We start from the raw sequence: 15,071 nt of genomic DNA on the forward strand, positions 1-15,071 counted from the left end.
ATTATTATTAATAATTAAAGTATAATAAAACAATGGTAATGTGAATTTGTAGAAAGTTTTCGAAATAACACCCCCCTTCATGAAATCCTGCGTACGCTACTGCTTGCAACAATGTGCGGAAAGTAGTTTCATATTTATTGAAGAACTCAAATATAATTTCAGATGGTTCACAACAATGGCTCGGAAGTTGGTGGCCTAAAAATTCTCAAAAACTGATCTAAAAATGACCTTAAAATTATCTAATAATATATGCTTGAAGTGTTCATAAAAGTCAAAATAATCATGGTATTTGTGAAAGCATTCGAAAACTCGACACAGCCGAATGTTTGGTTGATTTGAAAGTTACCTTTATGCTTTGTGCAGTCATTATCGTGAATAAATAAATAAACAATTACCCACTTTCTTACGGACTATTAACCTATATTTATCATCGTCTTGAAGGCCCCGAAAAACATATATCTTTTCATCAAATTGTGAGCACTGTCAGAATGTTAGATAGGGTATCGAGACGACACTTTTCAGAATCTCGGTCTCGTCTCGTGTTGTAAGCAGTGGCGTGCCCAGGATTTTTAAAAGGGAGGAGTTAGGTATACTTTCTAGTAGCAATCAGCCCTCCTTTTGCCATGTTTTCCTTCATTTGATGTTCTTTTTTTAGAAATACTGGGCCAAAGGGGAGAGTTATGACCCCACCAACCCACCACCCCTTGTGCACACCACTTGTTGAAATTGTCTATCTTGGTTTAGAAATGTAGGATAGTATAAACAACATATATACTACACGTGTCACCGAACAGAAAACATTCAAAGTGCAGAGAGGTCATTATGGAAAATAATTTTCTCTCAATATTTTTTTTTTATTTGAAGCCTCGTTTCGACGTTACGAGTCATAGAAAAGTGGTATCTTTTCCTGAACATATATACAGTGTATGCAATCACGTAGCACTTTACCATACATTATGTATGAGGTAGAGGAGGTAGCAAAGTTTGCTTGAGGTAAATCTTTCATCTTACCAAAGTCTTAGACACTAAGCCGGTCTCGTTTCGAATTTACAGAGGTCTGTCTCTTTATCATCTGTGTTTTTACAAACCCGTCTCGATACTTACATAATGGAAACAAATTGCTTACCTACAACTTCCATCATCATCAGGAACATTCCGTAGATACCATAATCCACTTCATTCCAATTGAATCGGAATCTTGTATAAAGATAGAGCACAGCCTGACGTCCTGTAAAAGAAATAAAACTTCCTGTTTTGTCCAAAATTACTTTCAAAAAGTTAAGTTTCTGGTTGGTTTTTAAGGCGTGTACAACCGTCGTTAGCATCGTTACGTGGGCGTCGGCAGGGGGGGGGTCGAACCGAAAATTTCTGGCGACGCCCATGCATCGTTATAGAAACGTTGCTGGTAAGCAGAACACCGAGCACAGCCAGAAACGAACCCAGATGGTGATCGCCCACCCTCTACGAGAACCTTATTGTAGTTTTCGTTTTAATTTTTGCCACATTTACATTCCTGTTTCCAACAATATATTGCTATCTCTATTTGTGCAAAGGTACATAAATTTTAATATTAAACCACGGCTAATATATATCTTCACGGTAGGGTTCTTTTTTTTAACAAGAAACCAGACAGCATGCCTTCCAAAGGAGACGTTAAAACGATCATATTATCTCAACAAGAAAAACATGGATTTATATATTTACATAATGAGATACGTATTGCTCTTGTCCTTATTTACATTCAATTTGTATGCTCTTAAAATTTATTTCTCCTTTCTAATTTGTATAATCTTCTTTAGTATATGCTTCCTTCTATACTCCTAGATTGTTACGAGTTCGAGGGAAAAGGTTGATATCTGCGCCGCCTATTTCTATTCTCCTCCCTTGAGGCAACGACTGGAACGCGCCAATACTAAATAAGTACAACAAAGTGTATAGTTGGTGCTAGATGACTGAAACGCGCAAGCAGTGGTAATGTGGTTCGCGACTGGAACGCGCCTGCACTGGTATAAATATAAAATTTCCACCAAGGTGAAATGGTAAATCAAGCTAACAGATTCGAGATCTGTTAAAAGACACGAATTCGTATCAGTGTTTTCACTTCTTTAGTTTATCGGTGTATTTACATATGAGCACCAATTTAATTCCCCGCATCGTCCAAAAAAAATTATGTATACTAACGTTGTCTAAATTCTCTCTTCTTTCTACATCTGTTTTCATATGCCTTAGAGAAACTGTATTTCTGAAAGTACTTATAACCTCATATGGGCCTTCGTATATAAAAAAAGTAGCTTTTTAATAGCTTTCTCGGAAGCTTTGCTCACTGGGTGGGTTTTACAGAACACTAAGTCTCCTTTCTCGATCTTTAATCTCTATACCTTCTTTCCTTCCTTTGTCTTTCTTCTATTTCTCTTGTTATACAGTTCTGATATCACTTTCTTCATATCACTCTTCTGTTCTATCATATCTGGCCATTCCAATTCTCCAAACACGTATGGTTCCTCCGTATATCCCTGAAATATTTCAGCCGGGCTTCTTCCTGTTTCTTCTGACAACGCATTATTCATTAACTTAGTTATTTTGTTAATTACAGTGAACCATCGGGTATGGTTATCATGACAGTATGTCCTTAACAATCTAACTATTTCTCCATTGTACCTTTCTATGGGTTTTGAGCTAGGATGATATCATGTTACATTTATTACTTTCACTCCTTTCAATTGTATATCATCATTGAAGTACTCTGATACGAACTGTGTCCCATTGTCTGTTAATATATTTCTAGGAACTCCAGTGTTTCATTAAAATCTTAGAAATCATTGTTTTAGGTACACATAGCTTTACTTGATGTGGATTCTCAGCATTCAATTTAAAAAATCATGTCTTTTATAATTCTGTAATTTCCTTTGATTCTGGCTGTTCTGGCTGTTCTTCCATTCTCCAACAACGGTTTCTTCTTCCAGTACTTTAAATATAGTATGAAGTTCTTCATATTCTTTCATCTCTTTTATCCATTCTTCTTCATTTCTTCCTCCACAATCGCATTTAAATACAAGCTTATTTTTTCTTCTGGTTCTTGTTGGGGTCTTATTGGAGCTCTACTTAGTGCATCGGCGATTTTATTATCACTGCCCTTTATGTCTATTACTTCAAAACTGTATTCTTGTATCAATAAAGCCCATCTGGTTAGTCCAGGATTCCACTGCTTTGCCGAATTTAGCCAAATCAAGCTTTTATCTTCGCAGAATACTTTAAATCTCCTTCCTCTGAGGTAAGGTGAAAACTTCTGTATTCCAAATGGAATAGCTAATCACTCCAGTTCACTTATCGTGTACTACTTCTCAAAACTCTTGAGAGCATATTGATTGATGTTGTCTTCTCCATTCTCATCCTTCTGAAATAAATACGCCCCTAGCCCTATATTGGAAGCATCGGTTCCCAAGCAAAATGTTTTCTCGAAATCCGGTTGACGTATGGCAGGCGATGATATGAGATCAGTCTTCAACACATTGAAAGCTTTATCTTCTTCTTCTTGCCAATTCCACTTGTTAGTTTTCTTTAACAATTCCTACAATGGTCTTGCCTTTTGTGCAAAATCTCTGATAAACTTACTTCTCCAATTGTAATTGTTTCTTCCTAATTGGCTTAGGGAAAAGTCTTCTCGCTTCCTCCTTATCTGTGCATAACTTGATTTCTCCGCTGGATATCACATGGCCTAAAACTTGACTTCCTTTCTAACAAAATAGCATTTTTTCTAATTTGACAGTTAATCCTGCTTTTTTCTAATTTGCTCAGTACCCAATCTATTATTCTTATATAAGAATCCCAATCTTTACTGTGGATACACATGTCATCTACATATAAATGGCTAACCAATGCTTAGTTTCTATCCCAAATATCTTCTTCAACGCAGTCATAAATGCCAGTTTAAACCATATGTTAATCTTCTGAATTGAAACAATCTTGAGCCATATCTAAATGCTGTATACTTTCTTGATTTCTTCTCTATTTCAACTTGAAAATATCCCAGAGTCAAATCAAGAGAGAAAAAGTATCTACTTCCTGCAAATGAGTGTAACATCTCGTCTATTTTATCCACCTGGTTTCTTGGAAATATCACGTGTTTGTTTAGTTGTGTCAGGTCTAAGACTGGTCTAACTCTTCCATTGCGTTTGTCAACGACATGCTTAGGGCTTACATGTATGCTATTTGAATCTTCTATAATTCCCCATCTTAACCATTTCTGAAGTTCTTCCTCTACGGCTTTTCTTTTCTCAAAAGGTATCGGATACTGTTTAGATACTATAGGTCTTTCTGTATCCACTTCTATTCTTGTAATTGTAATAAGGTTTCTTGTAATTCCTTCCTCTCTTCTTTGGAGATATCTTTGCACTCATCAACCTTATTCTTTATTTCCTCAACAGATGCAGTGTATTAATCATGTTCTTTATTCATTTCACTTTCAATTTCTTCACATATATCATTTGACACTGCCTTCATTAAATTGAGGTTGCCAATGCATTCTTCTCTTTCCCTTTCGCTGTTTACAGTTTGAATAGGAACATCTAGTATTTGTTCTTCCACTGACTTTAGATGCAATCTTCTATCTTTGATATAAATATGACCATCATATTTTTCCAAAAATGATGTTCCTAATATCATATCATTTCTTAACCCTTTCACTACGAGGAATCTAACAGGAAAATTTAACCCTTGAAAGTTCATCATTACACCAACGGTTCCTTGTATTTTATATTCTTCTTTCCCTTCTGCCATGACCAATCTTATTTTATCTCTTTCTGATGCATCTAGACGAGCTTGTGAATATTTTCCTTTTATCTTCTTCCAACAATAGTAGCTCATCACTTCTACCACACTACCACAATCTATATGACACTTTACTTCTAAATCTATAATTTTTGCCTTTACATAAAAAGTTCTCCCTGGCTTTAGGTCATTGAAATTTGGCTCTTCTATTAAATATAACTCAAGACTTTCTCTTTCATTATTTACATCTCTATTTACAATTTCTCCCTGCCTTGCCGTTTCCTCCGTTTTTTGCTCTCACATCTGGGAGATGTTGCAAGAGCCTTACATGTTTAACCTTCTATTCTCTTCTCCATTTCTTGGGTCTTCATCAGCTCTAATTCCCTCTTGGAATCTTCTTCCGTCACTTTCATAATTTTTGGTTAATTCTATGGCTTCACCTCTTTCTACATCCGGAGGTACATTTCGTCTTTCCATTTCTTCAATAGCCATATTTTCTCGATATTCTCTTTCGTTTTGTTCATATATGTTCCTCCATCTCTGATTTCCTCCTCTTCCATATCTTCGGAAATTATTTCGGCCTCTATAGTTTCTCCAAGCTCCTCGATATCTATCGTTATCTCTTTCTTCCACAGAGTCCCTGTTCCTTTCATATCTTCCATTGTTTCTTCCTACATCTCTCCTTTCTGTCCCTGTCTCCTTACATCAAATTCCTGTCTTCGGAAATGTGGTTTTGAACGGCCCTCTTCTTCTAAATGTTGCCTCTTTCCAGAATCTTCCTTCCTTATCGTTCCATGAATTCTAAGTTTTCCTTAGCACATCTTCGGATCTTAAATATTCGATCAAATCATCCACTGCTTTTATCTTAACCGCTGCTATAGCTCTCTGTATTCTTAAAAGCAATGTTTGGACTACTTGTTTGACTAGCTTCTCTTCGCTGCATTCTTCCTTCAGATTTTCGAAGCTTCTAAGGGTCTCCCATGTATGTTCTTCTAGTTTATCTACTTTGGACCAATCGATATATCTCGTCTTTAGAGTTTCTAGTTGCCTTCCCTTTATATCTTCACTGCAATAGTAATTCAAGAATTTCCCGCTGAATTCCTTGAAATTTCTGAATTTATGCTGATTTAGTTGGTACCATCCTGCTGCCGACTGCTCGAAACATGTCTCTATAACGTTCAAAATCATTCCTTCGGGGATCCTCATAAGTCTGACATTTGTCGTAAGTTCCCCTAAAAATTGTATAGGACATTTATCAGATATGCTTCCGTGGAATTTCGGAGGATGCTGCAATTTTTGTGACCTAGGGATCCTGGTCCTATAGTTATCCCTCGGGAATTCATTTTCCAATATATCTAACAGCCTTTCATTATTACTTCCATCTTCGCTACTCTTCCATTTCCTTTTCTTGTGCTGTCCTGCTATTCTATATTTCTTGCGCTTCTCTTCTTCCTCTGTCGTCGACTCATCACTTGAACTTTCTTCTCTCAGCTCTTTCTTAATATAAGTCTCTTCACTTTCTCGAAAACTAGTTTTCAGGTTTCCTTCTTTGACGAATAGTTTTCCTAACTTCCATTCTACTACTTCTACTTTCTTTTCTGTCTTCTCTATTCTGCAAACTGCTTAGTTTAATTTCTTGTCTGTTTCTCTTTCCTTCTTATCCATTTTATTCGTGGCTGCATTTAACTTGGTTCTATTTTCCATCATTTCCCTTTCCACGAATATATTTCTCTCCTGAACTTCTTGAAGTTCTCGTGCCATTTTTTTCTCTCAATTTCGACACTTCGTCTTCTATTCCTCTATTCACCTCCAAACTTCTATCATCTATCATCAAATTTACCTCATCTATCTTGCTTTCGTTTTCATCTATTCTAGAGATTGCTGCTTCTATCTGAGATTTATCTTCAACAAGACACAGAACCAATATGTCGGTAGATAAGAAAAGAGCACAAGGACAGTAATAGAAAAAATGAGAACTTTGTTGATACTGATTAACTTGAGTAGCTGTTCACGAGACTTACTGTGAAAAAGAAAGTTTTCTATGACTAAGTAACCTAGCAGTCTAATGATTATTATTGAAACCCTCCCCCCTTAATTTCCAAGCTATGTTAATTCTTAAAGAACATCATAGAACTAACTTTAGTATCCAAATACAAACGTCGTATTCATTCTATATTCATTACTTACTACTCTACTATTAAGACTACAGCCAATTAAGTTCAACCCTTGAATCACGTGATAAAGTTAGCATGATAGAGATTTATTGCGTCGCTTTTCTGTTTCTCTAGAGTGATCGCAACGACTAAGGTGAACTGATGGAATATGCAATGGAACAAATCACAATGGATAAGTTCATTTCTTATCCGGGAAGCGATATAAGATGCCGAACTTAGTAGCATGATATTGTAAGTGTCATGTAAGACCAAAACTACGAAGACTGCTGGAAAAGTTTCGTACAAGTCGAATAAGTATTGTATTACTTGGTTCAGCGTTAAGTGATTACTTTCTCTATCTGAAAGCCTCATGGCTTGCTCCGGGCACGTGACTAAGTGTCATCAACTGGAGGCAAGATAGCCGCCATGTTTGATTTGCTTCTTCGGAATCAATGTTGGATCTTTTTAGTGAATATGGCATTGTAATGCAAATGTAAGAACTGTAATCGAGTTTACATGACGCGTAAATGTGCAAGAGGTATGGTGAATAAGTGTTGTGTGCTCAATTGCAGAGGCAATTATGATGAAAAAAGGTAAGAGTAACGTTCACATTTCTTCAGGATCTTGCTGAAAATGATAAATGTTTAGGGCAATTTCATGTGATTCGGTCCCTACGAAAAGATACAAGTTAAGTAACAAATATCCTAAATAAATAAGAGTAATAGTTCATGATGTAAACATTTCATGTGTCCGGAATAGGGATCTATCATCTCACTTCTATCGCCACTATCAATTATTTGTGAAAAAATCATCAAAAGCAGGTTACTTCAGTTTGCGTCACCATATATCAACACAGCACAACATGGTTTTCTTCCAGGCAGCTCTTGCCTAACAAATCTTTCCGCCTTACTTTCGCATGTTGCCAGAGCTATTAATAATAACTCCCAACTTGACACTAAATATTTGGACATTTCGAAAGCCTTTGACAAAATTAATCATAAATTTCTTCTTCATAAATTATCATCCAGATTTAACATCCATGGCAAATTTCTTCCTTTACTCCAGGACTACCTCCATGAGCGTGAACAACGTGTTGTTCTTTCAGGTACCTCTTCTAACTTTCTTCCCGTTTTGTCTCGAGTTCCCCAGGGGAGTGTCTTAGGGCCGCTCCTATTCCTTCTGTACAGTGGGATCCATGAGTATTATCGTGCAAATTGTCCATGGCTATTTTCATTAATGTTCCTCTTACATCCTATGTGTTTTAAAGCGATGGATTTTTATGTATGCTGGTGCAGAAGTTGTCAACAGCTGGTTTTGAGTTTTCTTTTAATTCTTGAAGCTCTTATTGGGTCAAATAAAATGCACGAACATGGTGATGGACAATTTGCACGGTAATACTCATGGATCCCACTGTACATGGATGACCTCCCTGAAAAACTGTCCTCCCTCCCTATCAATATACTTTTGTTTGCGGATGACTGTAAACTCTTTAAGGAGATCTCATCGCATCATGATATCATGATTCTTCAAAATGCTCTCACAGAACTTGTTAAGTGGTGTCCCCTCAGAAATGCTCTTTCCTTACTTATTCCCTAAAAAAGAACAAAGTGGTGTCTACTTATACTATTGAAAACAATCCAATCCAAAACGTTTCTACCCAAAAGGATCTAGGTATTATCATGGATGAAAAACTCACTTTTAATTATCATATTATTGCTACCACTAAAAAAGCCATGCGCCTTCTCGGTCTTCTATACAGATTTAGCGAAATTAAAAATCCATCATCTCTTGCTTTATTCTTTAAATCTTTCATCTCGCCCATCCTTGAATACTGTTCCCCAATTTGGACAATGGCCTCAAAAACCAATCTCACCAAAATAGATTCTGTTGTCAGTTTCTTTTTTGCATTTGTTCGCCATAGAATACCTTTCTTTCGACATGTATCCAAATCAGACACCATGGCTGCTCTGAATATTCACACTCCATCCTTTCGTCGTGATCTAGCTGACATGAAATTTTTATACAAAATAATAAATGTCAAAATCAGAACAGATCTCCTAATCAGTGAATTCACACTTAGGGTACCCCAAAAGCTAACGCGCAACCTGCAACTCTTCCACAACCCAACCACTAGGCTATCCCTTCTACAACGCTACTTCTTTTATAGGCTCCCAGAAATCTACAAAAAACTTCCCCTGAATGTAGATATTTTCCTTCCAGAACGTATTTTTTGTATATTACTGACGAAGAACATGTAAATCTATCCCATCTTGTTATTGTTTTTATCATTTGTTATTTTTTATTTCTACTTTATGTTGTTTCAGTGTAAAATGGCCAAATAAGACTGTATCTGAAACTGTGAGTAAATAAATAAATAAATAAATAAATATACTCTTAAATTTGGTCATTGGTCATGTTTTATCTCTTGTCAACAATGTTTTTTAGAAATATCAAATAATTTACCCTGAATTACAAACGTTGTTTAACATTAAGATTATTGATTATGATTAAATTGTTTCAAGATTTAGTCAACGTTTAAAATATTACGTCCGTGTCTACCAAAGCAGTTTGTTAGTGTAAATGTTATGCAAGCATTCGATAAAATATTCATATTATTTACACAAATTTTCAGTTTCAAAATATGCTTAATGACTGAAAGCTATACAACGGGGCAAAGTTGATTCATGTATACATTTACATTCTTATTTTACCCCGCTTTAAGCTCCTCTTTGCTAATCGGAGGCCAATGGAAGATAAGTTATGCATTCAAATACAAGGGTGATATGTAACTTTGATGAAATATTAGTGTGTAAAACTATCCAAGAATATATTACTTATGTTTCAAATACAAATGTTTTCACACAGAAAGCATTTTGTTACCTAGCTGTGTTAATATGAACTACAAATTTATTACATTTTATAAAACTGTTTTGTAACTTTGATTATTAAATAAGTGATAATATTTATTGTTTCATAATTTATTAACATTCTTCACGATTTTAGTAACAGAGTGTAAAAACAGTGTAAGGAATTATTACAAATTTTATTTCCCAAGTGAACGCTAAGATCGAAATATTAATCTACTTTTTTTCAATGAAAATGTTGAAACTCTTTTATGTTATTGTCACAGATCTTACTAACGACAAAGAAGAGATTCAATTTGTTTATATCTATCGTTGAATAAAGTCAATTACAATGTGACAAATTATTTAGGTTTAGTCCTTGTTCACAGAAATGTAACATTGCCCTTGTACCAATTTTTTTCGCTTTGCTGCAAGGATAGAAAAATTAAGTTTTTGTATTGAGATTGTATAGCTACACAGAATATAGTCACTAGATGGTTGATTAATTTTGGGTAAAGTTATAGACAATTTAATTGATTATGTAACCTGGAAAGTTTACTGTCAACCTAACATGTTGGGTTTTGATTTAATCGATTGATTTTACATACAAAAGCGATAATATTTTTAAAAGATATACAATGTTTAAATTTATCCGCCAGGAAGTTTCTAAAAGTTTTCAAACCTTTTTTTGTGCTATGGTATGAATTTTTGTGGTGGCCATAGTGACTTCCTGAATGAAAAGTTTGGTATAAATATTCAATATTCTACTTATGTCTTCTAACTATATTCGTCAGGAGGGTAAATGTCAAAATTTAACTTTTTAAAAGAAAGAAATATACCTTAATTCTCTACGGTAAAATTACGACAAGGCGTTTACAGCGTTAAGAAGATCGCCTCCAGTCCAGATGATGACGTCTTGACTGAGCGCTGTGGCCTGAACCTCAAGATGGTCTTGGCTGAGTATGAAATTGTAATAGAAAATTGATCTGCGCGTGGAAGAACAATAGAAAATGTTTTTTGGCATTAACTGTGTTATTTCAAAAAGTAACTGAAAGACATTTACTAGATTTAACAGTAACTAAGTTACTGGAACTTGAAAAGTAACTGTCAGTGTATGTGTGTGTGTGTGTGTGTGTGTGTGTGTGTGTGTGTGTGTGTGTGTGTGTGTGTGTGCGTGTGTGTGTGTGTGTGAGGATATCCATGTATTTCATTTATGTCTCTGGTACATAATATAAGTTTTCAGTTTTCATAAATAAATATTATTATAACAATATAAATAAAATAGATCGAAACACTGAATCTTCAAGTTCAATTAGAAATGACGAATTGCAATATAACGTCGATGTTCTAAATCTAACATGCAACGAAGCCTAGCTTCCTTGCCTTGTGATATTCCATGAGAACTCTTTTACCTTAGCATCCAGAGAAGACACAATGTTGGAAGGAGGATTGCCAAATTTAACTCTTCCCCCGTTATATCGCCGCTGTTTTCTGACTTTCTAGATCGTAACCCGCTACTTCTATTCAAGTAGCTTCCCAATTGCCCTCACGACCCTAGATCAACGCCGAAATTTTGGTGGCTCCTACCAAGGGCAAAAGCGCTAACCATTTGGCTGCGTAGGAGAGTAGCTTATAGCGTATAATAGTTTAGGACAGTCGGGTGTTTAGTATTTAGAATTAATTTACATATATTTGTAAGAAATTACATATTTTTCATAAATTAATATTCATAAAACTTATAAATATGCATATAAATATATGTAAATGATTCTAAATATATGTAAATTAGTTCTAAATACTAAACACCCGGCTGTCCTTAACTATTATATAAGCTACTTAACTGGCATAAGGTAACTGCAACTGTAAAAGTAACTGTTGATAAGGCTATTACTATTGCAGAAAAGTAACTCTGTTACACTTACAGCTAGCAGCTTTTAAAAGTAGTTATGTACAGTTAGAATTCCTAAGAAGAAGTAAATGTTACTTGGAAATGCTTCCAAATAATGGGCACTACTACTTACCAGACACAGCTCCGAATGAAACAAACACAGAAAAGAGCATGAGGCAGATATGGAGGCGTGCATTCCCACCTCTCTTCTTGAAAGTGGTTTTGAAAGGCCGCACAATGTTCATAGGATCCAAAAATTCTCTTACAAATCCGCCTCCATCGTGACGCTCCTCGAAGTGGCCCTTCTCGCGAACACGCCACAACACCAACAAAATTGATACGAGTTCCAGGACGACCGCGATGGCGAAAACACTATAAAATCCCAGCGCCTGATACAAGACACCGGACATAACGTACCCGAGCACCGTCCCAACGCACCAAAACCCATTAGCCACCCCGAGTCTCACCGTCCGGATGCTTTCGTCGCTGACGTCGGCTATGTGGCTGTAGGCCGCCATGTCGAACGCGGTGTTCGAGCCTGTCAAAGCTACTGGAAGAGCCACGCACAATGCGGCTGTCTCTGCAGACCATTGCCACTGCCACACATTGAGGATGAACGCAAGTCCTTGTAGGACTCTTCCACTCAGAGAGAAGATCATAACACCTCTGCGCCCATGTCGGTCGCTCCAAGAACCCAGCATTAACACTAGAACAACTGGAAGCGAGAACTCGATGGCAGACCTCCACGCTTGTATCTCAGCTGACACATGCTGCACCTGTTCTTCCTCTTCCATCAGATTCGCCGTTTCTCGTCTCTGCAGGGATTCGCACACTGTCCTGTTGTACTTTGACCAGCACACTTTGTCCAGAATCAGGTTTTGTGATATGACAAGCACTAGATTCGTCGCCATCATGTGTGTCACGAACACTAGTTCCACCGAGGACTTGGAAGCCAGGGTGAGTGTCCATTGCCACCAATATAGCAGCCCTTTCTGCTGAGGCTTGATTGCAACTCCGTCTGCATGCCCTTCGCTGTTGTTCTGGTGATGGCTGCAAAGGAAGAGTATTTTGCAAATTAGAAGTTGTTTATACAAGTTAGAGTTACATTTAATGTGATGTGCTCTTTGGCTACTAATCAGAACATAAAAAAACATAAAAGTTAATTGATTACACATTTTTGAACGATCTCACCCAAAGATAATTATCTATACCTTACAACCTACAGCAAAATTTGTCACTGCAGTTTTCGTAACTAACTAAATGGACCAAAGTTGATATTTCAGTCCATAAAAGATTACATAGGATGTTTAGCGCAGTGAGTTAAATACCGAAAATATATTAAGTGTTTCGTGATTTCAGTATTAAATTATCTATTAGGCAGCATATATACGAGTGATATTGAGAGACTAAATGTCTTTATGAAGTTACAAGTCTCGCACTAAATTCCGTGACTTGTGGTGCAATCTGCATTGTCATCTATTTTCGGTATTCAACATATTACACTAATAATTCTACTTTTTACAAATTTTTCATTTAAACCATTTTCCTTCTTAATTCAGAGTGTTTGTTCCATCTTCATATTTCACCCATCACCCGTATTTTCGTCAGTTCATCATGCATCCTCATTGTCATGATTTACCCAAGAGATGGAAAATCGACGTAAAATAATCGAAATAGAAAGAATTAAACAAAAACGAATATGCAAAATGCTGATTTATCTTCATTATAATTTTTGACCATATTCTTCACTAGCGTCTTTCGGTAGCCCATTACACTGAGCTTCTGTTCGGAGTCCCTCTCTGAGTTTTATGGACTCTTGTCCCTGTACGCTGTACGCACACCCTCGCTAATACGCTGTCCGTACTTTATAAAACAATTATCGAATCAACTGCGTTCGTAAGTAGTGTAATCGTGTATCTTCAAAATAATACTTGGTACGAGGCCTATTATTTTTATTAATTTAAGCACAATGGAAAACCTATTTTGACGATGTTTTGTTGATTTTATAGTATTGCAACTCTGTGATTTTTCATCTAATACTTGGTACGAGTACATATATTTTAGCGGTTCAAAGTAATATTTGGTACGAGACCAATTGTTTTTATTAATTTAACCACAATGGAAAGCCTATTTTGATGATGTTTTTGTTGATTTTATACTATTGCAAATCTGTGATTTTTTCATCTCATACTTCGTACGAGTGTCATAATTTCTTACGAGTTAAAGTACGTAACACCTACACCCACCCACACCTACACTTACACCCACAGAAATTTACTTCCGGTCTACTTCCGGTTTACTTGACAGACACCTGTGGGATGCAATGTTATGCAACAAGTTATTACGCAATATTATGATGATCCGTATCTATCGTGTTATTTTCTGATTGGTTGTTTAGTTATGACGTAATACGATGATGTGGTGTCTTCTGATTGGCTCACTATTTCGGATGTTTTCAACGCAGTCCGCGCTTAGGTTACTTAAGGGATTTTCGCATTACAGATCAGTCAGTATCGTGAGAGTGGTTGAAGAGTACGGATGTGTTGTTGCAGTGCTCCTCATTTTTATTTTGTTAAAAGTTAAGTATTTAATGTATTTTAAAGCTACATACTATTTATTATTTTAAGTTTAAAAAAGTGTATCAAGTTTTTTTTTCATAGTAATTTCGATCAGATTGAGTTTTGATGTGATCAGATGTTACTTGTTGTCTCCGGAAATTCTGTATAAATAACATAGCTGAAAATTTTATCGTAATAGCTACAATTATTTTATTTTGAAGATGGTTCAAGTCGTTTTTCACACAGATTGAATTTGTATGAATTTGTATTTGTATTGAATTTTGTATTTTTCCAGAGAAAATTTATATATAAATTCCAGAGCTGAAAAAAATATTATAATTATAACTATTGTTTTTTTAAGTTACATTCTGTCAATTATCGTAAGTTTAAAAGTGTTTTTTTCTAGTAAATAGAATCTTATTGAATTTTGAGTTGATTGTGCGTCTTATTGTTATTTACTTAAAGCATATTTTAAAAAAATGTCATCTACCAATTTCATCGAATGTGTTATTTGTGGGAAATTAATCTCCAAAACTAATATTAGCAAGCATAGGGCAAGATGTAGCGAAACAGGTTCGAAAATAAATAGTTTGTTACCTTGTACTCAATGCGGAAAAATAATTAGCATTGCTAATTTAAGTAAACACATGAAAATTTGCAAGGCATCAACCGGACATGGAACATTGAAAAGAAAAATTGATCATCCTGAAGCTCAAGCTTCTACTTCCAAACAAATTAAGATGTCTAATGACCAAAAGCCGATTAGATCTGCATTCATCAACCAACTCCTGGATTTTCTTTTTACTTCGAAACCAGGCTGTGATATTTCTAGTTTTTTGAGTGAAATTAAAACATCTATCAT

The 15,071-nt window shown here is 35.7% G+C and overlaps 1 protein-coding gene across 1 annotated transcript in view; it reads right to left on the reverse strand.

Moving 5' to 3' along the window:
* Positions 1–15,071, reverse strand: part of LOC145990147 (putative peptidoglycan muropeptide transporter SLC46) — a 41,059-nt gene that overhangs the window by 8,880 nt on the left and 17,108 nt on the right. Inside the window, exons 2-3 of the mRNA XM_083125817.1 lie at positions 11,785–12,701; positions 1,127–1,228 (exon numbers count right to left, since the gene is read on the reverse strand). Of these exons, the coding sequence (XP_082981943.1) occupies positions 1,127–1,228; positions 11,785–12,701 (1,019 nt within the window). The remainder of the gene's footprint in view (positions 1–1,126; positions 1,229–11,784; positions 12,702–15,071) is intronic.

This window comes from Lepisma saccharinum, chromosome 1, assembly GCF_977018435.1.
Source record: "Lepisma saccharinum chromosome 1, izLepSacc3.1, whole genome shotgun sequence".
NCBI classification, from domain to species: Eukaryota; Metazoa; Arthropoda; class Insecta; order Zygentoma; family Lepismatidae; genus Lepisma; species Lepisma saccharinum.